General features: G+C 46.4%; 1 protein-coding gene across 2 annotated transcripts in view; it reads right to left on the minus strand.

The window, feature by feature from the left end:
- Positions 1-25,457, minus strand: part of FRMD4B (FERM domain containing 4B) — a 125,842-nt gene extending 100,385 nt beyond the window's left edge. Inside the window, exon 1 of one of the 2 annotated variants that reach the window (XM_039559058.1) lies at positions 25,403-25,457. Coding sequence is in view for 1 of the 2 variants with exons in the window: in XM_019280467.3 (XP_019136012.1) it covers positions 12,298-12,342 (45 nt within the window). In the remaining variant the exon portion in view is untranslated. Of the gene's footprint in view, positions 1-12,297; positions 12,383-25,402 lie in introns of those variants that run through there. The other variant, XM_019280467.3, reaches the window with a different exon arrangement.
- Positions 25,458-27,211: the final 1,754 nt, after the last annotated feature.

Here is a 27,211-nt window from a genome sequence, read left to right on the forward strand (position 1 = left end):
AAGTACCCATGTCTACACTTAGAGATCATAGGAGGCATCTAATAGATAAAATTATCGACCTTTCGAAAGCTCACTTTAAGCTGCCTACAGGGAACCACATAATTATGGGATGAAAGATAAAGCTTTGTCTGGGATAAGACAGCATAAAGCAGTGAGGAATGCATTATACAGTTATCATCATCTGGGCTTCTTTCCATTTGCCTTCTGAGGTTCCTATCTTCAGGATCTCCTCAGCTGCCCTCAGATACACAGACCCACCAGCTATTGCAATACCAACACTCCAAGAGTCTGGAACTGAAGATGCAAGAGGAGAATTCAAAAGCAAAGGGCCACAACCCTTTAAGAGCTGCAAATATCATGGAAATCATCATTCCCCATCTTCTGTGATCTGTCATTCTGTGATTACCAGGAAGGGCTGGAGTTGCAGCAGCCCCTAAAAACGTCATGGGCAGACAGTAAGGGAGTATAAAAACTCATTCTTAGGGCACAGACCAACCACTAAATGACAGGGGTTAGGTTAAAAGCTCCCTCCAAGGACTGGCTCACCCATAGTTGTTCTGAGTCAAGATGCAACTTTCAGCTGGCTCCTGTCCCTTAAAATTACTTCCATCTGCCTTCACCCAGCCAAGCTTCTGGCATAAACAAAACCCTTACAACCAAACATCCTCTCTCTCCACACCCCACTGTGCATTCCATTCTGGGAAGAGCAGATTCCACGCTGACCTACGGCTCTGCAGACAAGCTTAAACACTTCTGGCCTCATCTCTTTTGCAGTGTGGAAGAGAGTGGGGGCAGTTGTCCCCAACAGAATCTTTTTTCCTTTTGCAGGGAAGAGGCTGGCTGCTCCCTGTGTCCTACCACCTTCACTAAGAGACAAAAGGACATAACCCACACCAAAATTTGCAGCAAAGCTACCCAGCACCTAGCAAAGTCCCAGGCTTTTTTATCATGTTGGACCTGCTTCCATCCCATCCCATCTTGTTGTCATCCCCTGGGAAAGGGGAGTTTTGCCCACAAGACCTCCCAATGCACCCTCAGGACTTGCTGTGTGTTTTGAAGCACTCAGCAGTCAGATTCAGAGAACAGAATCCATTCTGCTCCAAGGTGGCAGTGCTGGAGTGCTGGACTTGTCATGTATTGGGCTGAACACAGTGATATTCAGCTTCAATGCAAAAAAAAATGCAATTAAATTGATATATTTTGCAATCTTCTCACAGACCCCACTCTTTTATAACAAAGGAACTGAAGCACAGACCTGACTGCCCACCAAAAGCCAGTTCCAGAGCTTGGAGCACAGCTACATCCCAGCCTCATCCAGAGCTACATCCCCTCCACCAAACAGTCCACTGCACTGTACTTAAGCATATATAAAAAAATAAACCCTGCAGTAATCCTTCTTTTGCCTCTTTTTTTTTTTGTTTTGTTACTGTATGCTCTAGTTGCTGTTGGACAGCAATTTCTGGTTCAGGCTCTAGGTCCATTTAACAATTCAACTAACAATTGTATTTTATTTCTCAGACTATTAGCATGTAATGGAGCAGCAGCAGCCTTGGCTCCTGCTGTCTGGGAAGAGAGAGAATTTGTGCCAAGGGCTAAGTGCATGCCTTGGGTCAGCTGGTCCCTCCAAATCCCAGAGTACATTATCTTGGGAGTGGGAATTCACCCCGCTCTGCTCTCAGTAGGAACTGGATCTTCCAGCTGCTTTTCAAAAGATAAAGAAATATCAGTAGGTTTCCTAGTACTTTCTCCCCTTCTGTACTGCTCCCAAATAACAGAAAGCTGCTTAAATGAGATGTGCACACTCACAGAACAAGTTAATTAATGGTCTCAGCCTAAATTGGTGAAACCAGCATGCCTTGAGCAATGATTTAGCACTTCAACACTCACTGCCAGATTTTCACCTTCCAAGAGGTCTTTAATCTTCCATATTAACATTTAGCTCCCTGCTGAGGGGCCTCTTCCAAAACTCAGCTCTTTGGGAGCTTGTTCTCAAGATGGAAGCATCCCAGGTTCCCCACTGAGCTCAGGAGCTGGAGTGGGGCTGCAGAGCTGGGAGGGAACTGGCACTGCATTCCGACAGCAAAGGGATGAACACCTGCAACATCTGCCCAGCCCTACAGCAACAGGAGAGCGTGTAAGAGATGAGCTCTTCAACCCCAATCATATCAGCGAAGAGCCTCATTTCTGAGGTATCAAAGTTCCCACAGAAGCAGGTTTAAAATTGAAATTCCTTCTTGCTGAAGGCTGCTCTGATTCTCCTTCATCCTGCCAGCAACTTCTCTTGCAAGCTGTATTTTCTTATATGAAAGAAGAGAGCAAAGAGAGGAGGGCTGGGGAAGTAGAAAACATTTCTAAGAGCTGCACAGTTGTGTTTATCCAGCGTGCTCAGGTTCTGGTTTGCAGGAATCACTGTACCCAGGTGTCTGCTGCACACACTGGAGTGGACTGATGACTGCTCTGAAGTCCCAGCCAGGGTCAGTCACAGCCAGGGAGAGCATCACTTCTGCCTGGGACAAGCTCCATGGAGCAGAGGTGACAAGGACAGAGAGGTCTGAGCTGTGCACCAATCTCAAGGAGCCTCTGCTGCAGGCTTTGCAGGGGTCTTCCTCCTGCAGAGGCTGAGCCCAGGCTGGGCTCTTGGGCAGCAGACAGACAGAAAATCCAAGAAATTGATGGAGTCATCATCCCTGAAAATGTTCAGAAAACATGTAGGTGTGGTGCTTAGGGATGTGGTTTAGTGGTGGAGCTGGCAGTGCTGGGCTAATGATGGGACTCGATGGTCCTAAAGGGCTTTTCCAACCTTAATGATTCTGTGATTCTGAGATCACTCAGGGAGCAGAGGGATGACTGCAGCACAGTCAGGTCCTGCTCAGCCCATCAAGGTCTTCCACAAGACCGGTCTGACCCCTGAAGATGCAAACACAGATGGGGAAGAGGCAAACCAGGGCTCTCCCCACTCCTCTCCCCACACACCCACCCCCTCTTCCCCGCTTCATCTCCAGGAAGAGCAGAGCAGGCAGTGCTGCTGTTCTCTGGCCAGCTACAGCACAGCCCATCTTTGCTGGGACATGGCCAGCTAAAGCACTGGGTCACAGGGGACATGGGGACAGCAGTGACGTAGCAGAGCATTTCAGCACCTCTGACCAAAGCCAGCCAGCGAAGCAGTTAGCTACAGAAACCTACCCCAGCACTCACCCAGCTCTTATCCAATTATGACATAATTTTTTCCTTCCCCTAAAGGATTAAAGCAACCAAGAGGGAGCACAAAGGGAGAGGTGGGAGGACTGCAGCAGCATGAGGGAGATGAGAACCCAGGGGCTCCTGCCTTTGATGTTTGGATGAACACATCATTGCAATTACTATGTCAAGGGCTCTGCAGTGTCACTGGTAAATAAATCATCCAAGGAAATTAACTGTGCAGGGAGCTTGCACCACAAGTCACAGCAGGTAAAAATGAGAACAGAGAAGTCAAAGCATTTCAAACAGAGGAAAAGCTCCAAAATGCTAGGAAAACAAAGTAACATTTCAAATTATTTCTCTGACAAATATAAAATCTGTGTAGGTGCCTGTACAGGGAAGATCGAGACTTTAGATTCATCTACTGTTCTTTGGGAAATGAAGCCATTATTTAATCATGTGTAGTTTTATTGCAGACAGAGAGGATAAAGAAATGATTTGTCTTGTACAAGAAAGAATCTGGCACTTAATACCTGTCCTGATACAGCATTAAAAACTATGCAATACACTAGTTATTCTCCTTCATCACAGAAAACACCTAAGTTGTCTCTTCCCCTCACCTGCTATCACAATGAGGTGATCTCTGCCACATCATGATGACACAGAATTTCACATCCCACTCTATTTCAAGAGTGATCCAAAGTAAAATGCCATCCCAAGCACTCAATGATCAGTGGATTTGAGTTCCCTGCTATGGCTGATGCTCATTTCACAGGTGAGTGAACAGGCCCATACAAAGATGTCTGCTCAAGATCATTGGTGCCAGGAGCAGCCAGAGCTTCCACCCACCCTACTCAGGCACAATTCCTGACAGAAAACACCCCAAACCCCACCAAGCAAATGGAGCATAGCAAACATCACTGGCAGCACCTGAGAATGGATGGGATGGAGCAGGGGCTGAAGCCTGACTGGCAGAGACATTCAGCCATTCTCTTTCCTCTCTGTGTCCTCTGATCTCATTCAGTCTCTCCAAGCTCAGCCAAGTCCACTTTCCTCTCAGCTGTTTGCCCTAAGCTACCTCATCCTTGCCTCCATGCTCTCCCAGCCCAGAGGTGCAGCTCCAGAAATGCTTTCTAAATGCCTGTTTTGCAATTCAGAACATCCCTAAACTCTTCCATCCGCTCAGTATTTGCCTGTAATCCCCTTTGGATCTGAAGTGTTTATACAGTATTACTTGCAAGATTTAACTCAAAGATAATTAATTCAGTTCTGTGATTTTTGGCTTAATTTTGATTTTAGGGCAGCAAAAGAAAACCTTTTCTTGAATCAAAGCACTTAGAAATCTGACAAACTGATTTACAGCCCTGAAGAGGACTCAACTTTTTTTTTTTTAATACAAACTAGTTCCACTTTTACCCACCCCCATTTTTGTTTAAACCCACCTACTGTTGGTGGGAGCACAAATTCTATGATCACATGCTTAATTGCTGTATCATGTTTATTTTAATCAGAACCCATCCCATTCCAGTTGCAAGTATTTAAAGCCCAGAGCTGCAGTGGGAGAGCAAATTAAAATGAGAAAAGCAGTGAAAGTGATGGCACCCACCAACATGAGCAAGCACAGCACGTGTCACTGCTCTGCAGCCTACCCAGGGCAGGGGCGTGCAAAGGATGAGAGGGAATGGCTTCAGACTGACAGAGGGCAGGGTTAGATGGGATATTGGGAAGAAATACTTTATTGTGAGGGTGGTGAGGCCCTGGCACAGGTTGCCCTGAGAAGCTGTGGCTGCTCCATCCCTAGAAGTGTCCAAGGCCAGGTTGGACAGGGCTTGGAGCAACCTGGGATAGAGGAAGGTGTCCCTGCCTGTTGGAACCAGATGATCTTCAATCTCCCTTCCAACCCAAACCATTCTATAACCATAAACTCACTATTTATTGGCTGAGGCTGTTCACAACACACAATAGAAACAGTTCCCTTTCTCTTGAATTTACTAATTGAGCTTCTGACCATTCAAGCCATGCTTTGCTGCCTCCAGCAGTATCAGTAAAAGTGCTCCAAGTCTGAAAGCACTCTTCAGCTGCTGCCAGGTTGCAGCACCTACCGCTGCAGCCCCAACCTTCTCCACTCCCCTGCTATCCTTTCACATGACACCCGACACTTAAATGATATCTAAAGGGTCTCAAATTGCCTCTCAGCAAGAGCCACCAGCTAACACCACATCTTCCCTGCAAGAACTGTTTAAAATTGCTGCACCTCCAAGCACCTCTAACTTCTCAGACTGATGCAGCGCCAGAGTTGAGAGTCTTCCCACTCACATTACCCCATGTAATAAATAGAGTGCTCCTAAAAAGTAATTGATCCTCAGAACAGATCCAGAAAAACCTTGCCTGACAGAAGCCTTATTGCTTTCAAACTCAACACCAGTTACATTTTCACAGCTATAAGAAGACGTGATTTCATCGCAGTAATAGACCACAGATTACAATCAGTGAATCCTCACATCCCAAACTACAACCAAATAATGAACATTCAAGAGTCTAAAAGAGTAAAACATACCTGACACAGGCAAAGGGAGGGTGTTTCAGATTGCTGTCACACTGGAAGCAATGGGTCACAAAGTTCTCCGTCCTTAGCCCGAGACGTGACACAAACCAAGTCCCTGACAAGCTTTACAGGGTGACCACACTGCACTGAAGCTGTGTCACACCAACTGTAGAGAGCTCAGCTTGAGGAACAGCACAGCAGACAAAGCATCCCAGCTGGAAAACACATTAAAAGCTCCAAGACCCTGAAAATGGCCTTGATCAGTTTTCCCCAATGGGACTACTTTTGAAGTAAAAAATTGATTCATTATTTATAGCAGAAAAGAAGGTGGCTGACTGCAGCTGAGGATGCCACTTTGGATTTAGTAATGTCCTGATATGGTGCATTATGTAAACAACACCTACACACATGGGCTCCTGCCGCCACAGCAAGAAGTTTTCCCTGTGTTTCATAACAAAAGCTTCTCCCTTTTAATTTCAATGGAATCACAGTCAAGATTCTAAACTGTCTATAAGTTTGATGGGTGACAGCCAACTTTGGTTCTCTCCATCTGAAGTTCCCTAAGCTCTGTGGCCCACACTCCCCTGTCTGGCCACTTTCTAGTCAGTGAACATGACTTGACTTTCAACCATTAATTCATCACACTGGATGGCCAATGTCCTCAGATTTGCACTCCCACACCCTTTACAGTCAAGGGACGTGAATTCAGTGCACACTATGTGACAAGGCACTGTTTGATGTAGCACTTTGTTGAATAGTTTAGAGAACTGGGCACCTCAAACTCTCTAGGACTTGACATGAAAATTCAAGCTGTTCGTTTTCCATTAGCAGGCACCAAGCCATGGTGCTTTGCCTAGGCTGCTGTATTGCCTATCGTGATACTTTTAACATATTCTTTGCTGGGTGACCCAAAGCAGCTCCCTGTTCCCTAGGGATGCCTGACCCAATGTTGCTGCACTTCTAACAAAACAGCTCAAAGTCTTTGCAGAGGTTGTAAAGTAAAGGCACAGGAAAAGAGAGAGAGAACATGAAAGCAGAAATTCAAATGTAGCTTTAATTTCTTGTTTTTAACTGTATGTATTAGGGTAACACAGAGAATTGCAGTATAATGCTCCTGTGATAACAGTCTTTGGGAGGGGGATGCTCTGAGCTCAATCTCCATTTTCTGTCCTGAGTGGCTTCACAGACATCAAACCAGGTACTCTGCACAGCCACAGCGAGGTAACTGCAGTCAGGCTCGAGACTTCCTCCCAAATGTTTTAAACATTTGCTCCAGTGAGAAATATGGCATATGAATTCAACACAGTGTTTATTCTATTCCTCTGCCAGAGGAAGAGGACCAAGAGAAGAGCTCGCTCTCTGTATTGCTTTTATGCATCACTGTCAGCAATCGCATGGTGAGACAAAGTCCTTTCAAAAAAGAAAAAATCCAAATGTCTATTTTGGGAAATTCTCATCCATCACGCAGCATTAGAGATACTCAAGGGACTCTGTCTTTATGTGATTTAGCATGGAGATTTACACCCCACCCCACCTCCTTATTTTACAGTCTTTGGTGGCATTATGCTTTGAGGTTCAGTAGCTCCAAGTGGGGCTTCTATTTAAAACCAACTTTACTGCAGGAAATTTTGCTGAAAAATACTTTTTTGGGAAAAAATGTAGCAGATGACTTGCTGACTTCTAAGACATGCAGATGCAATGAGCAAAAAGTAAAAATCCTGCTGGTTTGACCCAGAAAAAGGCACCCTCTAAAATTTAAAAATACAGAATATCAAATTGTAGGGGGGAAAGAATAGTTTAAATTAAAGTATTAAAAATCCACATCTACTGGCAAAGGAGCAGGAGGGAAAAGACAGGCTTGACATGTGGTAGCAAAAAATGGGAAATTCTTGCTTTTCGCTTACAGGGGTAACATGAAAATACACACACACATAATTACACAGATTTTCCCCTGGGAACCCCACATTTATGCCTGGTCTGTACAAGAGGACAACACAGCTGTGACAGAGAACAGACATGTAATTATGTCTCTGTTGTGCCATCAACAAGCCCAGCATTTATGAACACACATCCCCAGGGATGAGAATCCCTCGCAGACACAGTTGAAAGCTCATATATCTCCTGCTTGCAGCCTCACCTTCTCATGCATTTCATTTTGGGTTTGATTATTAGATGCCCACAAGCATCTACTAAACAAGCAGAAGAAACCCTGGCAGAGCAAATGCCAGCCCTGCTGTTAGACAGGTCCAATAAACCAGGAACAAAGACTGCGGCAGCGCACGCTCGCCGCGCTCCTGGCAAGGCATGCACGGATCCAGGAGCAAGGATCCTGGAGGAAATGGCATTTGCTCACCTTGGTGGCACACTGCCACTGTAGTAGCCCTTGTTTCCCACTGCTTTCACTACAGGTGCAAAGTATGGAGCTGTTGCTGTGGCAGGAGATGCAACATCTATGGCAGGGGCTTTTAAACAAGGGATGCTTAAGAGACAGCCCGGGCAAACCAGTCCTCCAAAGGACTCTTGGGGATACAAGGCAGAGGGGAAAACAAAAGCCCACCCCTTTGCAAATCAGGGGGAGGAAAGTACAACTGCCACAGGGAGCTGGAGACGAGGTGCAGTAGCAAGTGAATGCCACAAACTGTCCGAAGCAGGGGGGATTCCCATTGTCCCCAGGAGCTTGTGTGGGAGCAGGAGTGACCAACACCTGATGCCTGGCAAGTTGCTCATCCATCTGGGCCAGGCACTCAACCCCAGGAAAAAGGGCCTGTCCTGAAATGTTAAATCCCCAGGGCAGAGAGCCACAGACTTCAAAAGACACTGTAAAAACAAGAAGTATATTTTCTACAGCACCAACTGTTCCTCCTTTCCTGCCACAGTGACCTACGTACCTGTGCAGGCAAAGGACCCCCATTACCAAGAAATCAGAGCAGCAATGAGCTTTCTGTCCCAACAAACACATCTAGCCATCAGCAAAACACCCAGCTGCAAGATTTGTCTGCTGCTTTTATTCCTCACCCTACCCTAAATGAAGGAAAAGGCTATGAAATGCTTTTTTTGGACATGCCGTACAATGTGCACCGACACTGTTCCCGAGCCAAGGAGATGTCAGCAGAGGGCTGACCTGCTCTTCATATCCACTGACATGGACAGAACATGTGCCACAAACATCCTCATAAAACAAAACCCTTTTGGGAAAATCAGTGACCTTGCTGCTCTTGCCTGCCAGCAGCCCAAGAAATGCAGGCAGGATATTGCCCTTGTTCCCATCTTGGCAGAGACCTCTGTGGGAATATATCTTACCTCCCCATGTTGGTTCCCATTGCATGGCCATAAACTTTCACATCCTGTAAATACACAGCTAGACATGAAAACATCAACTCATTTTGTGTATATTTTCACTCTTCCCTTTGCAGCCAGTGCCAGCACCATGGTAATTCACTGTGACTTGGGATTCCTTTCTGGCAAGTGCCCACAATAATTTTAAATAAGGCAGGCTTGGCCTGAAACCAGCGTACAGAAGGTGGGTTTTCCTTTGTCTCAGGATTGTAGGAAGCTAAACAGCTACAAAAAGAGCCAGAGACCATATCGTGATGAGGAGGTTGCAGGGGGAGAAGAAAGATCAATCTGAAAATACCTTGTGACAGTTTCCAAAACAGAGAACCTAAAACAAAGAGGGAAAAGATGACTTGAGAGCAAAGATTGTACGCAGCAAATGAAATAAATGGGAAGATTTCCAGTGAGTGGATCAGTGCAGAACAGCAGAGCCATTAAGGAAGCTGTATCCCCACAGCTGCACTCGCCATGCCCGGCAGCACACGCGCACCGGGATAATGTGGTCGTAACTCAGAGATGCATCAGCAAACAGCAGCTTTCCTGCTCCCTGTATAATTTAACAAAGGCACAGACACTGCTCTGTCATACTTCTCCTCCCTCAAAGAAGCAGCATCACTTTTTCTAGGGTTATTTTGGTGCTGGTTTAGATTTTCTTTAAGAGAGATCTCTGGATTAAGCAACCTTTTTACTTAAATAGCAGGCCAGGTTCATTGGTTCAGAGCAACCCTGAAAGCCAGATAGCCCCAAACAGTGTCGGATTTCAGTAACAGCTTGAATGAGAACACCTTGGCACACATCCCTGCACAACAGCATCGATGTGCCTGGAAAGCCTTGAGAATTAATACTCCATTTAGCACTACCGGGAATTTAGTGGTCAGTTTTCAGAAACACAGGGACATAAGAAGACGACAGTCTCCCTACACACAAGGCTGTGCCACCAACACAACCACCTGCAAAAGTAGCTAGATTTATGGGAATTCCTGGAGAGCAGCTGTGCAGTTATTCCTGCTCACAGATGTGCTGCTGCACACCCATGTGTGCTGTGCGCCTTCACCTCGGACACAACAACGGCAGGTCTTTGCCTATTAAGAGAAATTGCTTTTAAGGTGAGGCAGCGAAAGATATTGTTAGAAGTTTAGGCTTAATCCTGGCTCAGGGCCTACATTAACATCCCTTTTTGGAAAGAGAGGACTGAGATTGGTAGGTCTGCAGCTACAGAGCAGCACTGGACAAGTACCTGCCTGTCAGCTCCCCACAGACATGGGGATTCCTCCTCCTCCATCTCCTCTGCTATTTGCATTCATTTCATGCAGCACCAATTCGTCCAAACCTCCTGCTTTACCACACTCTGATCCGGGAGCTGCACCCATCCCATGGCCACCCTCTCCCCAGGGCCAGGTAACAGCTGCCACACCTCAGGAGTGCCGGGATCCCCAAGGAAAAGCAAGCCAAGGCTTGCCTGCCAGGCAAGACAGCACCTACAGCCACGGGAGGAGGTCATGTGCTCAACATCCTGGTAACACCTCTCCTCCAGGACCTGTCACCTTCCATCTAATTCTAATTCTTCCATCTAATTCTAAGCAAGCAGGAGAGCAGCAGAAAGAGCGAGCTCAGGTACAGCACTGCCTAACAATGGCCACGTGAGGAGTCCAGGTTTTCACACAGAGACTGTCAGAACAAGGAGCAGAAGTCATTTTCACTGCAGAGCTGTGCATGCGTCTAAGAACACACAGCCAGCTTTACGTTAGCAATTTTTCTTCTTTAAATGAATCTTTAAGATACACCTGAGGGGGTTCCACCTTTCTGACCAGCTGCTGTTTTAAACCAGACCCTCCCTGCTCTCAACAAGCTTAAACCCAAACAATCTGCACAGCAAAAATGAGGAGGTACCCAAGGCTGTTTTCTAGAAGTGGAGCCTCAAACCCTTTTGCAGTCAGGCAGCTGTTTTGTGGGCAGACATCTCAAACAAGCACCTCTATACACATGCAGAAGAGCTCCCCTTCCCTCCTCTACATGCACCAATTTCATCCTACTTGTGTGCACAGACAGGAACCAAACTGGAAGATAAGAATACCCTGGCAGGGATATTGCCTGCTTTAGTTATTTGATATCTCTGTGAGCCAACTAGGGCTTTGTTTGCTAAGCAATGACAGAGTATTCAAATTATGCTGATTAAAACCATTCAGTCAAGACATCATGCCTTTAGAAATATTGTTTAGTTTATGTTACAGCTATTTTTTTCCCCTCCCTGAATTCAGCAATTCAGATTGCTCCTCCAGCAAGCGAAACACACGGATGATTAAATTCTTGCACCTCCAAAGCATAAAGGCATGACAATATTTGGCCTTTTCCAGAGCAAGGTCTGAGTAAATTGGAGTTTTACCAGGACTCAAAGCCACTTGGATAGTTCTGGACACCAGCCAGTTTCTAACCAAGTTGAGAAGAACTTCTTGGGAAAAACCATCCCAGCACACACAGAACTTTTGAAAATCAGCTCATGAAGGAGCTGGTGCTGCCAGGAAATGGGTATTAAACTACCCAGTTCATTCAGATAATTTCTACAGGCTTCACTTGAGACTTTAAATTTTGTATAAAGTTTTCATCACCTTCACAGTGGCAAAACTGAAAGGGCATTTAACACCAGAATTTCATGGTAGTGAATAGCAGCACAGAGGCACTAAATCACAAACATCACAAACCTGTTAACCCTCCCAGGCAATTGCACCGAATTAAAGGTACTTGTTGCTTCTCATTCAAATAACCCCTGTGGTTTTACTGTCTGGGAAGAGGAGTACCTTGCTTTGGGACAGCAATTTCTTAGGAAGCAGAGTCTCAGACTCTGTCCCACAGGTAAAGCCACCCAGACCCATTCTCAATATGGCAACACAAGGGACCTTTGCTCTTCCAAACTCACCCTCCAACCACCCCACACTTGTTTCAAGCAAGGTGTTAGATTATATGCATTCAAATACACCATAAATCCCGTGGTGGCAGTGTGTTCACCCCTCCTGAGCAGCAGCTGAGGGGACACATTTATTAACAGGCATGAAGCAGAGACAGGAGAGCAACCCCTGCTGAACCACAGCACAGCCCTCACTGAGGGGACCCCCATTTGCATTACTCCAGCAGGCAACAGAATGGTCTGTCAAAGCTTTTGCTTTAGGAGCAGCGTTAATTTAGTCTCGAGATAAGTGTTTAATCATCCACTGCTTTACAACAGCTTCCCGCTTTCTATCACCCACCTGGTTGTTAACAGGGGATATGCAGCAATCCAGGACACAAGTCATAAAATATTCATGGAGTAACTGGTCTGGGACCCTGAGAGGCACATCCTGCCTGCACCAGAGCCTCTGACCAGCTTGGAGGGGATTCCTGGAGACAGGAGGCAGAAAAGCCAAACAGGAGCAGGGCAAGGAGCTTCTGGAAATGTTTTGACAACAACAGTTGAGAACCACCACACTCTTGTTTTACCTTTAACAAGTTTCTCCGAGTCAGCTCCCTCCCTTCAGCCTAGAGCAATCCTTACAGCTACTTTTCCCTCAAACACAGTATTCCCTTATAGGCTAGCAGCTAATTTATGGCAATTCATTAGGCTGTTTAATTCAGGCAACAACAATTCATGCTGCAACTTTCTCAAATGAATTCTCAAAAACACTACCCCACCCTGGCAAAAAGTTAATTAAGGATCCTTTTACCTGCTCTCTGAAGATCACAGGGCAGATGCTGTCAGACAGGTTTGCTTTCTGTTATTACCAATTTCAGCAGCAATTCAACTCTCCTAATCCCATTCTGAATATCAGGTACCCACACAGACATTAAAATGAAATAAAGAGGATTATTGTAACCACCCAGGTAGCAGCGTTAGTTGGGACAGAGCTTACACAGAGGACAAGACACAACTGAATGTGTGAGGATTAGTTGCTCTCCCTAAAGTCTGGAGGACGTGCTGTTCCTCTGAAGCCCCCCTGGCCTTCCAAATATTTGCTTGAGGTTTCCTTTATATGCAGAGTTTCCTAGTGGAATGGTGAGCATGCAGAGCACATTCCTCTGCTAAGTGTCTTCTTCAAAATTTGGGTAAATACCAGCACATTCCTGCCCAGCTCACACAAACAGTTTGGACTCTAATGGCAGGAGCAGAATCTGGAAGGACAGCTATGGCCTTGCTACTGGTTTTCACCAAAACCAAGGACACAACTGATTTTGTGCTCTGCTAATCAATATAACTCAACTTCCCGAGTGGACACATTTATCCCAGTAAATGGTTGCTCTAAACCGTATTATTTAGACAAAAGGGAAGCTGTAACCATGCCAGAAGGTTCTTGCAGGTAAAAAAAGTATTCTGCATGAAAAGAGCTATGATTTGTGGCAGTGAAGCCATTGCTAATGTTATATTAGTGTCATATCAGCACTGAGAATTTACTGGACAGAGGTAAATTTGAATTTAATTAAATTTTTCTTCCTGTCTTTCCCCATTCTCCCTTGGGACCTGGGTGTCATAGCTGCAGAGAAATTGCTGGCTTGAAATAATTGCCCAGTGAAAAGGCAAACACAAAACTTTCAAAACCTTTTGTCCTTGAGAAGGGCACAAAGCACCATCAATAAATCCCTCGGAATCCTTCCTCCCACCAGGGTAAGGTGCCATTCCTAACCCAACACCTTACTTAGGCACAATACCAGGCACAAAAAAATCCCAGTTTCAATCAAAAGAAAGTCACGATAACCCAGAAGATGACTGACACAGTTACACATGGACACTGTTACAAATACAAATATATTTCCTACAGCCCAGGCCAGTCACAAGGAGAGAGGTGCTGATGTTGAGGAACTGCATTAAAACTACCGAAAAGTCCATCCACCCCCTCGTATCCTATCAGTATGTCTGGTCCAAGATTAATCTGCTTCAAAGCCTCTGCTCTGCCTTGAACACTCTGCTCATTTTTCAAGCCAACATCCTGGGGCCTGGCAGGGATTTTTATCTGAAGAATTCCCTAACACACTATCCCCACAACTGGCTCGTACCTGCTGCCTCAGCTCTCTGTGCTATCACTCCTCTTCACACCGTACCAAGGAGTTCTCCTGACTGCGGGTTTGCCCCATCCAACACTTGTCATGGTTTTTTTTGCACTGCCCCATGCAAACCCCCTCTTGCTTTGATGTTCATTTGCAGCCCTGGCCTGTGCTGTAAAGAGCCCCTCGACTCAGAATTGCAGCCCTTAAACTCATTTACTCCAGAGTTAGTACACCAGTTACAAGAACCAGCTCACATAAGAGACCACTAAACCAAGGAAGTTTTTCAAGCAGATCTTTCCAACTCCTCAAAAACACAGGAAAAGCAGATTTTGCTTTGTTTTTAACTTTCCCTGATTTTTCTCCCTATGCACAAATGTCTTTCACATTCCATGCAGAATTAACCTCTGAATTTAAAGTCACAAGCCTTGGCGACCATCTGTCACATTCCACAAATGAAAGTAAGACTTGCAGAATTTCTCAGGATACCAAAAAAACAATTAAGATGAGCTAATTCCAAAAAGCTTTTTTCTCTTTTTCTGGGCAGTAAATGATGCTAAAGCAACATAGTAACCAGCATCAGGACTGACCCTGAGACCTCCAGAACCCAGACAAAACCTGCAAAGAGCCAGTGCTATTAGAGACTGAACGGGACATTAAAAATCTCTCCAGCCTGAGGTGATGGGCATTGCTGCTGAAAGCAAATCTTCCACCTGTTTTAGCCCCAGAGGAAGAAAGCAGACTACACACAGGTGTTATTCATCTACTCCAAACTTCCTCATCAGACACCACCTCCTCCTCCTCCCAAACCTTTCATTCTTTTCCAAAAGCATATCAGCTGCTTTGGGCAGAGCAGTACTAGAGTGTTATCACACATCTTTTTCTGTACAACAGGAATTTCCACTCCTGCCTGCTCCAGGAGGTGCAGCAGCCCTGATCCCCCTCCCCAGGCCTGGGAGAGACCCTGGGGTTTGATGGCTCCAGGGTACAGGATTGGGAAGTGCTGGGTGGAACTGGAGATGGTGTCAGGCAGAGATTCCCCTCCTCTCCATCCAGTGTTCACACACACTCCTGCAGCACATCCCTGACACCTCCTGAGGCTCAGCACTACTCTCCCATGGCACCCAGAATGGTGCTTTTACTCAGAAAAGTTTTGCAGAGGAAGGTGACAGGCACAAGTGATAAATTGCCAGGAAAATCCATTTTAACCACAGTGGATCTTGGCCCCCTGGTGAAGCAGCACTGACAGCCCCTTAGTACCAGATGCAGCATTAGCACGTGGTCATAAAATATGCCCTGTGCCCTGCTGTCCTGTAGGATGCTCAGAGGAAACAAATATCCCGTTTTCCCCTTATTCTCTCCAGTTAATTGTGTGAAACAATCTACTTGACTACTTCTTTCAGAAGGGTGAACAGGCTACTGCAGGAGCACCTGAGCAGCACAGCCAGTGGTGCCACCAGCAGATGCTGTGTTCGATCCACCACTGTGTTCTAAGTGGGAAAGACTGGAGATCGTACCGTTGGCTCCATCTCCTCCTCCTGATTTCAAGACTAGTACTGTGAGAAAGGAACCAGCATCTGCATTTTTGCAAATAGCTTATTTGCCATTTCCTCTTGACTTCTGGCAATTCTGCACAGCCCCACTTTGCAGTCTGAGGATACAAACCCATGTGGGTAAAGGGAAGCTCATATCTAAAATCTGGGGGTGTGAGGGCCAGACTCCACTGCTCTGCAGCTGGACAGGTGTGGAGGACAACACAGCTAGGTTAGACTGTAGTCTCTGACCTTCCTCCTACCTCCCTGCTGTGCATTGAAGGCACTTTCCTGCCCCACCACTGAGTAAAGTATGCCCACTGTTGTTTAAGATTAGCTGTTACAACACACCTGGCTAGGCCAGCACACCTCAGTGTTAAGCAGGGACTCCAAGTATCCAAGATTTAAATAGCTGGACTGCAACTGTAGAAATTACTGACACATTAAAAAAAAAAAACCCAAAACTTAAATGCAACTTCTGGCACCTCCAAGTAGGGGTTTGAGCCTGCAACCTTCAAAAGGCACATCTCTAAAAGACTCATCATATAGGAGTTGTGTTGTTAAACTCTGAGGAGACAAGTCCCAGGCTGCAGCCTCCCATCCTGGGCAGCCACATCTCTCCCTGCAGTGTCCACAGCTCATCTCTCAGCTGAGAGAATAGAACACACCTCCCAAGCTTATCCTCATGTCTTTGCACAAGTAAGGGAAAGGAAGGACACAACATCTTTCTCGTCTGATACAACGGGCTATAAAAGCAAACACCTCTCTTCTCCCCAAGCCTGCAGCAGGACTGCACCCACTCAGCACAACAATGGCCAGATAGGAATCTCAGGTTACCTTTCCACTTACCTGGACTCACTGGGTGAGAGTTTCTAAGGATGCAGTGCCAGGCAGTTCATTCTCTGGAGCATTTCCACCCTTGCTGTTCCCCACTGGACGCTGCTTGCTTTGGTCCCTCCTCTGGCTGCTCTCCCCAGCTCAGTCCCACCCGTGGCTCTTCTTACTCGCTTGGGTTTTGTTGGTTTTTTCTTTCACCACATTTTATTTTGGGAGGACAGGACTACAGAGCACCACCAGTATGCAAAAACAAAACCAAACAAGTACAAGTCTGCAGAGGAAGTGCCAGACACACAGTCTGGCACACAGCACACCCCGCCACTCAGTACTCAAACAGCAGAGCTGGAGACAACAACTGTTAAAGCAAACTGGGAGTCTGACTCCTGGTGCCACTAAAATCCCACGCAGCTCTGTTGGAGATGGGAGCAAAGATGACACACTCAAATGTATTTGAATAAACATTTGTGTCTCAGCTGCTGCAAAGCCCAGGCTCCATTCAAGTCTTATGGAGGAGTTTGGAGCAGGGAAAGGGATTTCTCAGTCAGGGAGAAGAGGTGTAGCTTGCCCCAACAAGCATGTGATGCTCTGACAGGGTGCAACTACTGAAAGACAAGATGTTAATGCACTGCTAACAAAATTTCTGTCATTAAGCATCAAAGCTACTCATCCTAGGTTAAAAAAAGAGGTTCAGGCTGAGAATGAGGAGGTTAAAATTAGTCTAAACACCAGCTCCCCGGTGCTTAAAGTGAAAAGAACCAAGTCAGCAGCCAAACTAACTCCAGACAAAAAACCTTCAAAGTACTCCAAAGCAGGGTTAAAGATGGATTTATACACACACACACCAAAGACCCTTCTCCTCCCTTCCAAACCCACCATGTATCCACATGGCTTTGACCCACATCCTCCCTTGACTAGGGGTGGACAATCAAGAAATCCCCATCCCTAAAGATCACCCAAACGGTGTAGCGCATCCGTGACCAATATTCCTGCAAGTGTGTAGTGCTGAAGCAGTGGTCACTAAAACTTTTAATAGATGAGCAAGGATTACAAGGGAGAAGTAAGATCTTGTATGATACCAGTCACCCTCAGTAAGCACACACCCCTCCTCTCTTCCCTCCCTGCACCACTGTCAGGCTAACTTGACAAAGCCCATGATTTTCCTTTCCTCCCCCCAAGGATAATCAGTTCATCTAAGGGACAAACTGAAGAAGCCTTGACTCTGCTGTGTTTATCAGGTTCATGCCATTACCTACACAAACAGCTGGCCAAGTTTCCTGGTGTTTCCTGAATGCCCCAAACTAACACGACATAATTACATTTCAACTTCATTTCACCTTCTGTTTCATGGAAACCCATCATTAGATGACTCCTCTCTTGTTTCCAGCAGATATTCACAGCCAACCCTCACAGTGATTTTCTTGTAAGTGCAATGAAGGCAAAAACATGGAAAAGGGGTTCTGCTGTTGCCAAGAGAGGCAGGCTCACACGGTCAGCATTAGGAAACACTGACAGATAAGCATGTAACTCTGTGCCAGATAATGCATCAGCCTCAAGGCTGCCAAGCAGACACCTCCTGGAGCTTCCCATTTCGGCCTGCCACGTAAGCAAAATCAGGTGGGGCTGGAGAAAGGTTTAGGAAAGGTTACTTCTCCAAACTTTCCTTTCTACACAACAGTACAGACAATTAAATCAGAAAAAGATGCAGCTGATTTTCATGGTGTTTGAGACAACAGTAGAGTTAGAAGAAATTCTGTTACCTTGATTTAAAAAGAAATAATTTTGGAAGCAAGAAGGATGAACCAAATCCAGGCATTCAGAATCTATTACATTAGCTGCACAATACATACACATCTCTCCAAGCCACTAGCAAGGATGCTTTACAATCAATGCCAGTTGTGTTTTAGCTGCTAAAATGTTAGATTATATGAGCTCTCTGCTAAGCTTTTTTGACAGTGGAGGAGAAACAAGTGATTTGAAACACTTAGTCTGTTTTACCATAAAATTGAGGAATATGGCACTGATTAGAAGGACTCCTACTGCAGCACATCCCTGTACAGTTCCCACGCTTCTCGTTTCTGCTCCATGTGCAGCTATCCTATGTGGTGCAGTCATGTTACTGAGAGAGTATTATTAAGATTTTGGTCGTTTAAAATTTGCTTTTAGCCAGGCCCTGCTGTCAGGAAGCATTCCTGCAAACAAAAACATTTCCTTGGTATTATGCACAAGAGGGAACTCAGTGTCGGAGTTAAATATGCTTAAATCACTGGATTTTCAATCCAGAGAGGTTTGTAGTTTGTTTTCTAAACGAGGAACAGAAGTCTAAACTGAGACAGAGTAGGGATAAAGTGTGAGAAGAACATAAGAAGTACTCTCCACACACTAGAGAGAGTCTGGAGATCTTCCTAAGCTGCAGACACACATTTTTCCATCATTATCACCTTCAGAAACAAACACCATGATAGAGCATGTCAAGGTTTAATCTTAAACATGCACACCCCAACCTTTTTTTTTTTTTTCCCTTTTGAGATGTAAGACATTTTACCTTTATAAGAACTGCTTTCTTTCCTGGTTGGACTCAGCCCCTTGCACAACAGCTACCAGATGTGTACATCTGCTTTCCATAACATCCAAGCAGGGCTGTTAAGACGGATGCAGGACCCGTGTTCCCATAACTGTACATTTAGCACTGCAATGCCTCACTGTCACATGAGATCCATCAGCATGCTGTGATCTCAGCCCAAGGCTGGATTTCAGAGGCAGCCTCCTTCTGTGCCGTGCCCAGTCCATAACAATGCCTCTGCCTGGCTTCTCTCCTCTCCTTCCTCCTGGTTTTCTGAACTCTTGTCCACCTTTCCAACCTGAGTTTTCTTCCTGCTCTAAAGCATCCTCCTCCTACATCTCTCATCCTCCACCTCTTCCTCATGTTAAACCCAAGCAGAGGGTGCATCAAGCACAGCCATGCAAAATTATTCCACAAGGTCTGACTACAAAGCAACAGCCTCTGCTGTGTTATCAGGGCAAGGGCAGGCTAACTGCAATGAAAACACTCCCCAAAAATATCCACTGATTATTTTTATTACTTTCAGACTTCTTTCTAAAGTAGACAAAGTGGGCTTTGTCCCCAGGTACTTCTAATGCCTCTCCAAGTGCTTCTAGAGCTTGGTGGGAAAGAAGGGAAAGGATGTACAACTTCTGCTGATCTGTTTAACCTACTATTTAAAAATAATTGAGTATTCCAGGTGTCTGTTTCTTAATCTTCTACTTCACTTCAAAGAGGGGAAAAATCAGTCAGATCATTTATTCATAAATCTGGAACACCTGGGAACTGGTGTTTCAGTAAAACTGCAATTTCATATCTCTAAAAGCACACAAATACAGTATGCCAATGAAATATTTACTTAAAATTCCAGGCAAAATTCTGGTCCTAAGATTCCCATTCATTCAGGAGGGTCAAGATTTTGTCATCAATTCTGCATCTTTTGTTGATTGATGTTCCATAAGAATTTTCAGGATAGAAAGCCTTGAAAGCGATCTCTTTCTTGGGAAGTTCTTTGCAGAGAGAAACACTCTATGAGATCTTTTATTTTGACACCACACAGCAATAATAACCAAGACCATGCAGAAAAATGTCTCTGTGCATGTGCTTTGTTTCTGCTTTCAAGTACACAGGGTTTGTTTTCAATGCAACACAAGGTAAATGGATTTGTTTCTAAACCATCTCTCCCCTACACTGGTTTCTGAAAAAATAAAGGACTAATCGTATGAAAGAGATTTATATACAGGGAGATTAACCAGCCTATGGAACTCTCTTTCAAAGGAACTAAAGATAGCTCAGACATTAGCATGAGAAAAACTGTAGGGCTACATTTCTTACATATATTAAAGGGTTTTAGATGCCCATCTCCCAGTGTGAAGGCACAGCCACACAGCAGAGCCTGACCAGGCTGTGACCACTGGAACTGATCACTGGTGATCAATAACTGCAATAATTGATCACCTGCGTTCTCCAAGGCCAACAAGCAGCAGCTAAAACAATTCTTTAGGCTCAATAACTCGACCATACCACCTCAACACATACCTAAAGGGTCAGCTTTAAACTTGAGGAGTGTAGCAGTGATCAATCCTGCCCTGGCAGAGGAATGAAGGACCTGCGTGGCTTGGGCCTTCATACATTTGAGTTCTGGGGCATCTTGGCAAACACTCTTGGACAATAGTTTTTATAATAGTTTGTTAAACTGACAGATAACCCCGGTGGAACTGCATTTCTTCTACCCCTTCAGCATTCCCCTTCTTCTGCACTCAAGTTTTGACAACTGCAGCAAATCTGAAGCTTTTGTCAGCTCTACGTACAGCTGACCTACTGAGAGTTTAGTCTCCAAACAAAGGCCATCACATAAAAGTATTTCCTTTCCTGACACTGCCCTGTAAACAGACTACACAGAAAACAAAGGACCAAAATTACAGTTTGCATGTATTCAATGTGCACTCTATGTTTTTCAAAAATTACTAGAATTCTGGAGGAATTATGGTTTAAAGATTTGTTGTGTTGCTTTAAATAGCAAAAGAAAACAAAAATCCCTCCTTTCTCTAACCTATATCATTTAAGCACAGAACTGTTAACCACTGCTGAAAGCACTGATGCATTATGACTTGGGGCAAGAGGAAGGCTTAATGCTTTGAAATGGCTGCAACCAAACAATAGCAGCTTTGCCCGTGCGTTTTCAACACTACATTGGAGGCAAATTGCTCAGCCTGTACAAAAACTAAGATATGCATTCTCCAAACCGGCCAAGGAATTGTTCCTACAGCTAAACGCTGTCATTCAGCACTACTGGTGAGATACACAAGATAAGGATGTAAACGATGTCCAGCGACCTATTTCCTGCCCTGGCTCCCGACTGAGTCATTCTCAGCAAACAGTTTTAAGTATTGACCAATCTTGCAGCATATGGCGTGTGCTGCTTTATCTGAAGCCTGATTACAAATGTGGAGGTGCCAAGCCCAAGGCTCCCATCAGTCCTTGTGATGATATGGTGGTCTAAAAACCTTGATGTTGCTTTATCTCCCGTGCAGTGCTGTGTCCTCGGCTGCTCAGAAACCCTTAAATAAAAATACAGCTGCTTTATGAAAACTGTTGTCTGCAGACAAGTCTTCACAGTCACTCTGCAGTCAATTTCCATGTTAAGCACAAAAGCTGTTTCACTGTGGTAGTCCAGTTAGGAATAAACAGAACACGAGTCAAAACATAGTATTAGCTCCTTAGAGACTTTGCTATTTTATTCCTTATGTTTTAATATATAATCCAAGAGGAAAAGTCTGAAATGTGATTTAACCACATGGTTCTCACAGCAAGTGAGCTCAGGAAGAGCTGGAACTTTTGTTGTCATGTAACCAAAACACACAATGTTCTTCCTTCTCCATGACACCCTTGGAAGGGGTGACCAAGAGAATGCCCAAGGCTGGCTCCTGTCCTGGTGTGCCACTCCTCTGGGCTGGCTGTGCCACCCAGCTCACACCACAGACAGGCAGAGCCTGGTGCTGTTCCTGAGCTGGACCTGTCAGCTGAAACCAGCACAGACTGGGAGGGGCACTGGGCAACACCAGCACTGTTCAGGAGCCATGCAAGCTGGAAGGATCTCAGCTCCTCTTACCCATGGAACTGGATTGGCTCCAAACACTAACTCAAATGTATTCCCAACAGGAATGAAAATCTACACAGAAAAGACCCAAAATTGGTGGTCTGAGCATGATCTCATTGTTAAGTCAGGCACTCCCAGTCAGATGAATAAAGTCAACATCTTTAATAAGCCATCCTCCCCCTGCAGCTTCACTTCTCCAGGTATTAAAGCTAGGCCAGGCTTACAGAAAGAGTAGTGCCACCCTTGTGGGGATGCTGCCTGGCAATCTCAGGACCTAGAAATCATTTAACACAAATTATAGCTCCTCTTCTACTGGTTTTCCCAGGTTGGCCTGTACAACACCACATCTAAATAAAAGTTTTCTCTGAACCCTGGGACTGTACAGCTCTGCATGACAGCCAGGGCACACTGCTGCCCATGCCTCAGGGATCACAAAGTCCACAGCCCCAAGTCCCAGAAGACACAGGGATGCAGGGTGCTAATTCAGAGCCACCTTGCTGTGCCCAAAACCACTCATCAGCCCACTCTAGGGAGTACCAGCAAGGTTTCCTTGGTTTCCAAACAGCCATGACTCCCCCCTCCCTTTTTGCTACTCTTCATATTCATGTAACTGCTGTAACACTGCATCCTGGGAGGGAAAAAAAGCAAACAAAAGACATTATAGCCAATTTGTATGGAAAATCAATTAAGTTCAGACATCTCATTAACCTTCTAACCTGCTTATCCCCCAGCTTTAATTTACACTACTGCTTGCAAATGGATTTGACACATTGGCCCACCACTTCCCTGGGAAGGTGCAACAGGCACGAACAGAGTCCTTGGATCCCAGAATACTCCATTTATCCAGGTCCTTCCCTCCCTCCTCCCTGCCATTCACTCAATGCTAAGAAGCATTGGAAGAAGAAAATAGGACACAGAAAATAGGCAAGAGCTCTTTCAAAATCATGTAAGCCCTGCAGCGGGCCTCCTTTTTACCTTCTGTTGCTTTAATTACCAGAAACTACGAGCAGGGTTGCCTAAACCAAGAATGCCCATCCACAGCCACATCAGCAGAGTCCCACAGTGGTGGCAAAGCCATGCTCACAGGAGTCTTCTCATGCCACATTTCATTTCCGTGCTGTCACAAGACTGAGCCAGACAACACACACTGAAAATCAGTCATAGGTACTGCGTGGAGTTCTGGCTTTTATGTTATAGCACAAAGTCTAGGAAAGAGCCCCAATTTCTGTGCTGAGATGCATTCACAACCTTTACTCTGGGGATCTCTATAGCAATTTCATCTCACTGCCCAGAAAACATCCAGCTTCAGAGAGCAGAACTCCAGCATTCCCACAGGAAACCACAGAAAAGTGGTCACCTGCTTCTTAGACCTCAAGAATTTGTTCACTCCTGTCATGTTTTCAGAGTTATGGAATTCCAGAGCTTGAAAGGTTTCTGTGCAATCTCTTCTAAGATGACATGCATATTTCTAATGGACTGATGCAAACCCTTAACAAGGGTTTTTACATGTTCAATACATCAGAATCAAACTAAAAGGATCAAGTCTGATGTGGCTGCACCCATGCAAGTCCAAAGGAATCAGCAAGATGAATCTTCCTATAAAACAGACCACTCCTTGAAATCCATGCTGTTGCAGGAAATATAAATCTTTCCAAGGCAAGCACTGCTAACTTCTGCAGAATAAGCTCTTCAAAAGGAGGAAAAGGAGCAATGTCAAGAAAGTAATTTTTAAAAAGCAGAGAACAAAAGTGAAAATATGTACATTTTTCTAAACATATGTTCCAGCCTCTGTATGAGCCAGGCATAACTAAAGTACTGCAGTCTTCCCCAGCCCGCAGACACAGCTCTCCAGCCAGTGCCCCTGTGGCTGCTCAAAGATTTCCCAAGTTATAGCCAAGTAAAAATTGATTAAAGCCTTCACTACTTCACTGCAGCTATTGGGAATCCAGCAAAAGTTACAAGAATGAGCTCAGCTGCTCTTTGCTTCCCATTAGGCAAAACTCTAAATAAAGGCAGTGCTTAAAGAACACAATCCCCTAAAGGAAAAATCAACAGCCCCCCTGGCAGCAGCTGTGCACTGCCCTGTTCCAGCAGAGACACAAACGCTTTCAAATGGATCTGTGCCTGAAAACCAACACAGTACAGAAGGTGAGGGCTGGACCCTTTTGGAGACATTGTTCTAACAAGCTCCTAACCTGGTCTCTCCCTGGATCTCACCCTCTGGTACTCTAACACTCGTTTCCAAGCGCGATGTGTTCCACATTAACAGTTCTCAGCTGCATTCAGCAAGGCTGCCCTCATTTAGCCAAGGACCCACCAAATCCTATCTATATAAAAAAAGGCAGCAGTGAGGTCAAAGGTAAAGCATTATCTTATTCTACATTGTGTCAGTGTTAGGTTAGAAAGCCCAGTCTAAAAGCACACAGTGCTCAGTGTAATTGAAACTGATATCAAGTGCACAGGCGGCCAGAAATCTCATCCTTGTTATGCAGCAGGTCCTAAGTGGAGTTTATTTCAATTTAGTTCAAACCCATGGAATGGTAGATTAAGTGAAATTTAAACACTCAGGAAAAAGGAAAATTTTCTCAAAAAAGGTAGGTCTGGACTTAAAAATGCCATAGGGGGAGAGGGAAGATGCGTGCCAGGGCATCAGGTCTGCAGAGAACCTGTGCTAAGGACGGGCGGAGGAAGAAGGAGGCGAGAGGAAACACACGGAGAACAATACTGGGAAAGGGCTATTCTGGGCAAGAGGGAGAATGCGAGGCCAAGCCGGGCAGGGAAACAAGGGTAACAAAGGCAGAGGAAGGGCTTCCTCGCTCCGCACGGAGAGATTCCTGTCCGACTGCCTGCCCACACCCCTGACGGACCCTGTGCCGGGGCTGAGCCCAGCGCTGCTCCACTCCTTTCTCCGGAGGAATGAGGGACAGATGCCCACACCCGCGGGTCTGCCCTGCTTGGCAGAGTGAAAGAGGCTGGGGATACCACACGGAACGAGACTGGGGATGCTCTCAGCCCCTCCAGCCAGGTGCTGGTCATCGCCCCAGCGAGAGCAGGTCCCATCTGCGATTCTCAGCCCATCACTGCATCCCGTTGGGAATTTCATCCTCCCCGAGCGACTCCGGGTTGGCTTTTCCTGGCGGTCCCGTTCTCCTCCAGACCCCGAACTTGAACCGAGCGGTCCGCACGGGGATGTGCCCGCTCGTTCCCCTCGCACTGTCACGGCGGGGGGACCCCGGGCACCGCTCCCCATCCATCACCCGCCGGACCCCGCGGCCGTGCCCCGCATCCCGCCCGGAGAACAATGCGCCGCCCGCCCCCCCAGCCGGCCTTACCTTGGCGGGGGCTCCGCGGTGCGGGCAGCCCGGGGAGGGGGCTGCCGGCCGAGCCCAGCCCGCCCCCGGCCCCGCCGCCGCCGCCTCTCCCCGCGCATCCACCCGCGGCGGCCCCGGCCCCGGCTCCGCAGCGCCCGCCCGGCGGGGCAGGGCTTAGCGCCGGCCCCGCTGCCCCCCGAGCCGGGGGAGGGCGAGGGGCAGCTCCGCCCCGGCCGCGGGGACCCCGCAGCTCCCGGCGCGGGGGGGACCCGGGGATCGCAGCCGATGGCGGGGGGTGCGCGGGTCGCGCTCGCAGCCCGCGTGTCCCTGGGGGTCCGTGGGCCCCCGCTCTCACCCCTCGGGGCGCCGCAGCCGCCTCCCCGCGCAGCGCAGGGGACTCGGGCAACTTAGAGCATCCTGGTCCTCAACTTCAGCCGGAGCCCGAGCAGGGAGGGACGGGTCCTGCCCTGCTCCCCACAAACACGAGTGGTCACCAGCGGCAATTCCCTGGGAAAGCTTCCCCTGAGCCGCCGTGGGTCCTCCCCCGCCTTTGTTTTGCTCCCAGCCGCAACCCACAATACCGACACAAGCCGTGTGTCATGTCCTCCGAGGTGATGGATGGTGATTTCTCCAGGGCAAAGGGAAGGGGCTGGATTTGCCTAAACCCAGCTACCTCTGTTCATAAGGAGCCTTTGTCATCCTCGCGATGTGAAGCAGAACAATAAGATGAGTTCAGAAATACCCATGCTGGTATGTTACAAACAGGCTCCTAATTACCATATGGAAATGAGCTGCCTAAAGTAATGAATCGAAGCCTGGCTATTGTTTGGGGGGTGTCAGACCAACTGGAGGTGCTGGCAAGCGGTGCTATAAACCAGGCTCGCCGTTTGCAATAAACAGCAGCATAGTGAGTTCTGTATATTCCACAAAACAAATCACTGCAGCTAAAACAGCACTTGTGTAGTGAAGAAATTCACTCTAACATTTTGCAATGAATGAGTATGTTACTGTTCTTGGAGAAATCACACAATCTTTGTTCATTCATTTGACCAAAATTAAGAGGCTTACAAGAGCCTCCTAGGAAAATGAGGTTCTTTTTTTTTTGGCAATAGAATCATATCAAATAATGGTTATTAGCCCCAGAAATGCAGGGTCTTCGTATTTATCACATCTACAGACTGCAGTGCCAGACTACCTGGTGCTTTTCTGAAAGCAGAGCAATAAACACAACTTGACTCCCTCATGTATTTTGCATTCATCTCCATCTCCACTGCACAGCATTCCCTGGCTGTGTCTCACCCATGCCATTTTATAGCAATGATCTCTTCATGCTCTCCTGATATTTGCTGCATCAATCATGCTAATGATGCTCATCCTCTTGCCTCTCCTCCCGCATCGCTGCCTTCACCTCAGGTCCCCCATGCCTGGTTTTTGCTGGCATCTGACTTTTCTGGGGTTTTCCTTTCCTTAAGTTCCTCTGGGGTTGTGGTTTGGGCACTGAAAAGTGCTCCCAGGTATTTCCTGCTGCCAGGAAGGTGGCAACGTTTGCCTCTTCGGCTCCAAACTGGCACAAGTCAAGAGCACTGCAGGAACAGCTTCAGGTCATCAGGTACTGTACATCACGCCCCATAACTTTCTCCTGTATGCTCTGCATACTGCAGCTCCTTTCTGCCTGTTTTACTACAAGTTTCCTGCATTCATGTGATAGCAAGTTTATCTGCTCCCGAGAAATACTAAATAGATTATTTTAGCTATGTATACCACTGTAGCAGTAGTCTCATCCCTGTCTGATTTCCAGATACCATCAACCACCAACTCCCAGTGAGCTCT

The sequence above is a fragment of the Corvus cornix genome, chromosome 12 (assembly GCF_000738735.6).
Source record: "Corvus cornix cornix isolate S_Up_H32 chromosome 12, ASM73873v5, whole genome shotgun sequence".
Taxonomy (NCBI): domain Eukaryota; kingdom Metazoa; phylum Chordata; class Aves; order Passeriformes; family Corvidae; genus Corvus; species Corvus cornix.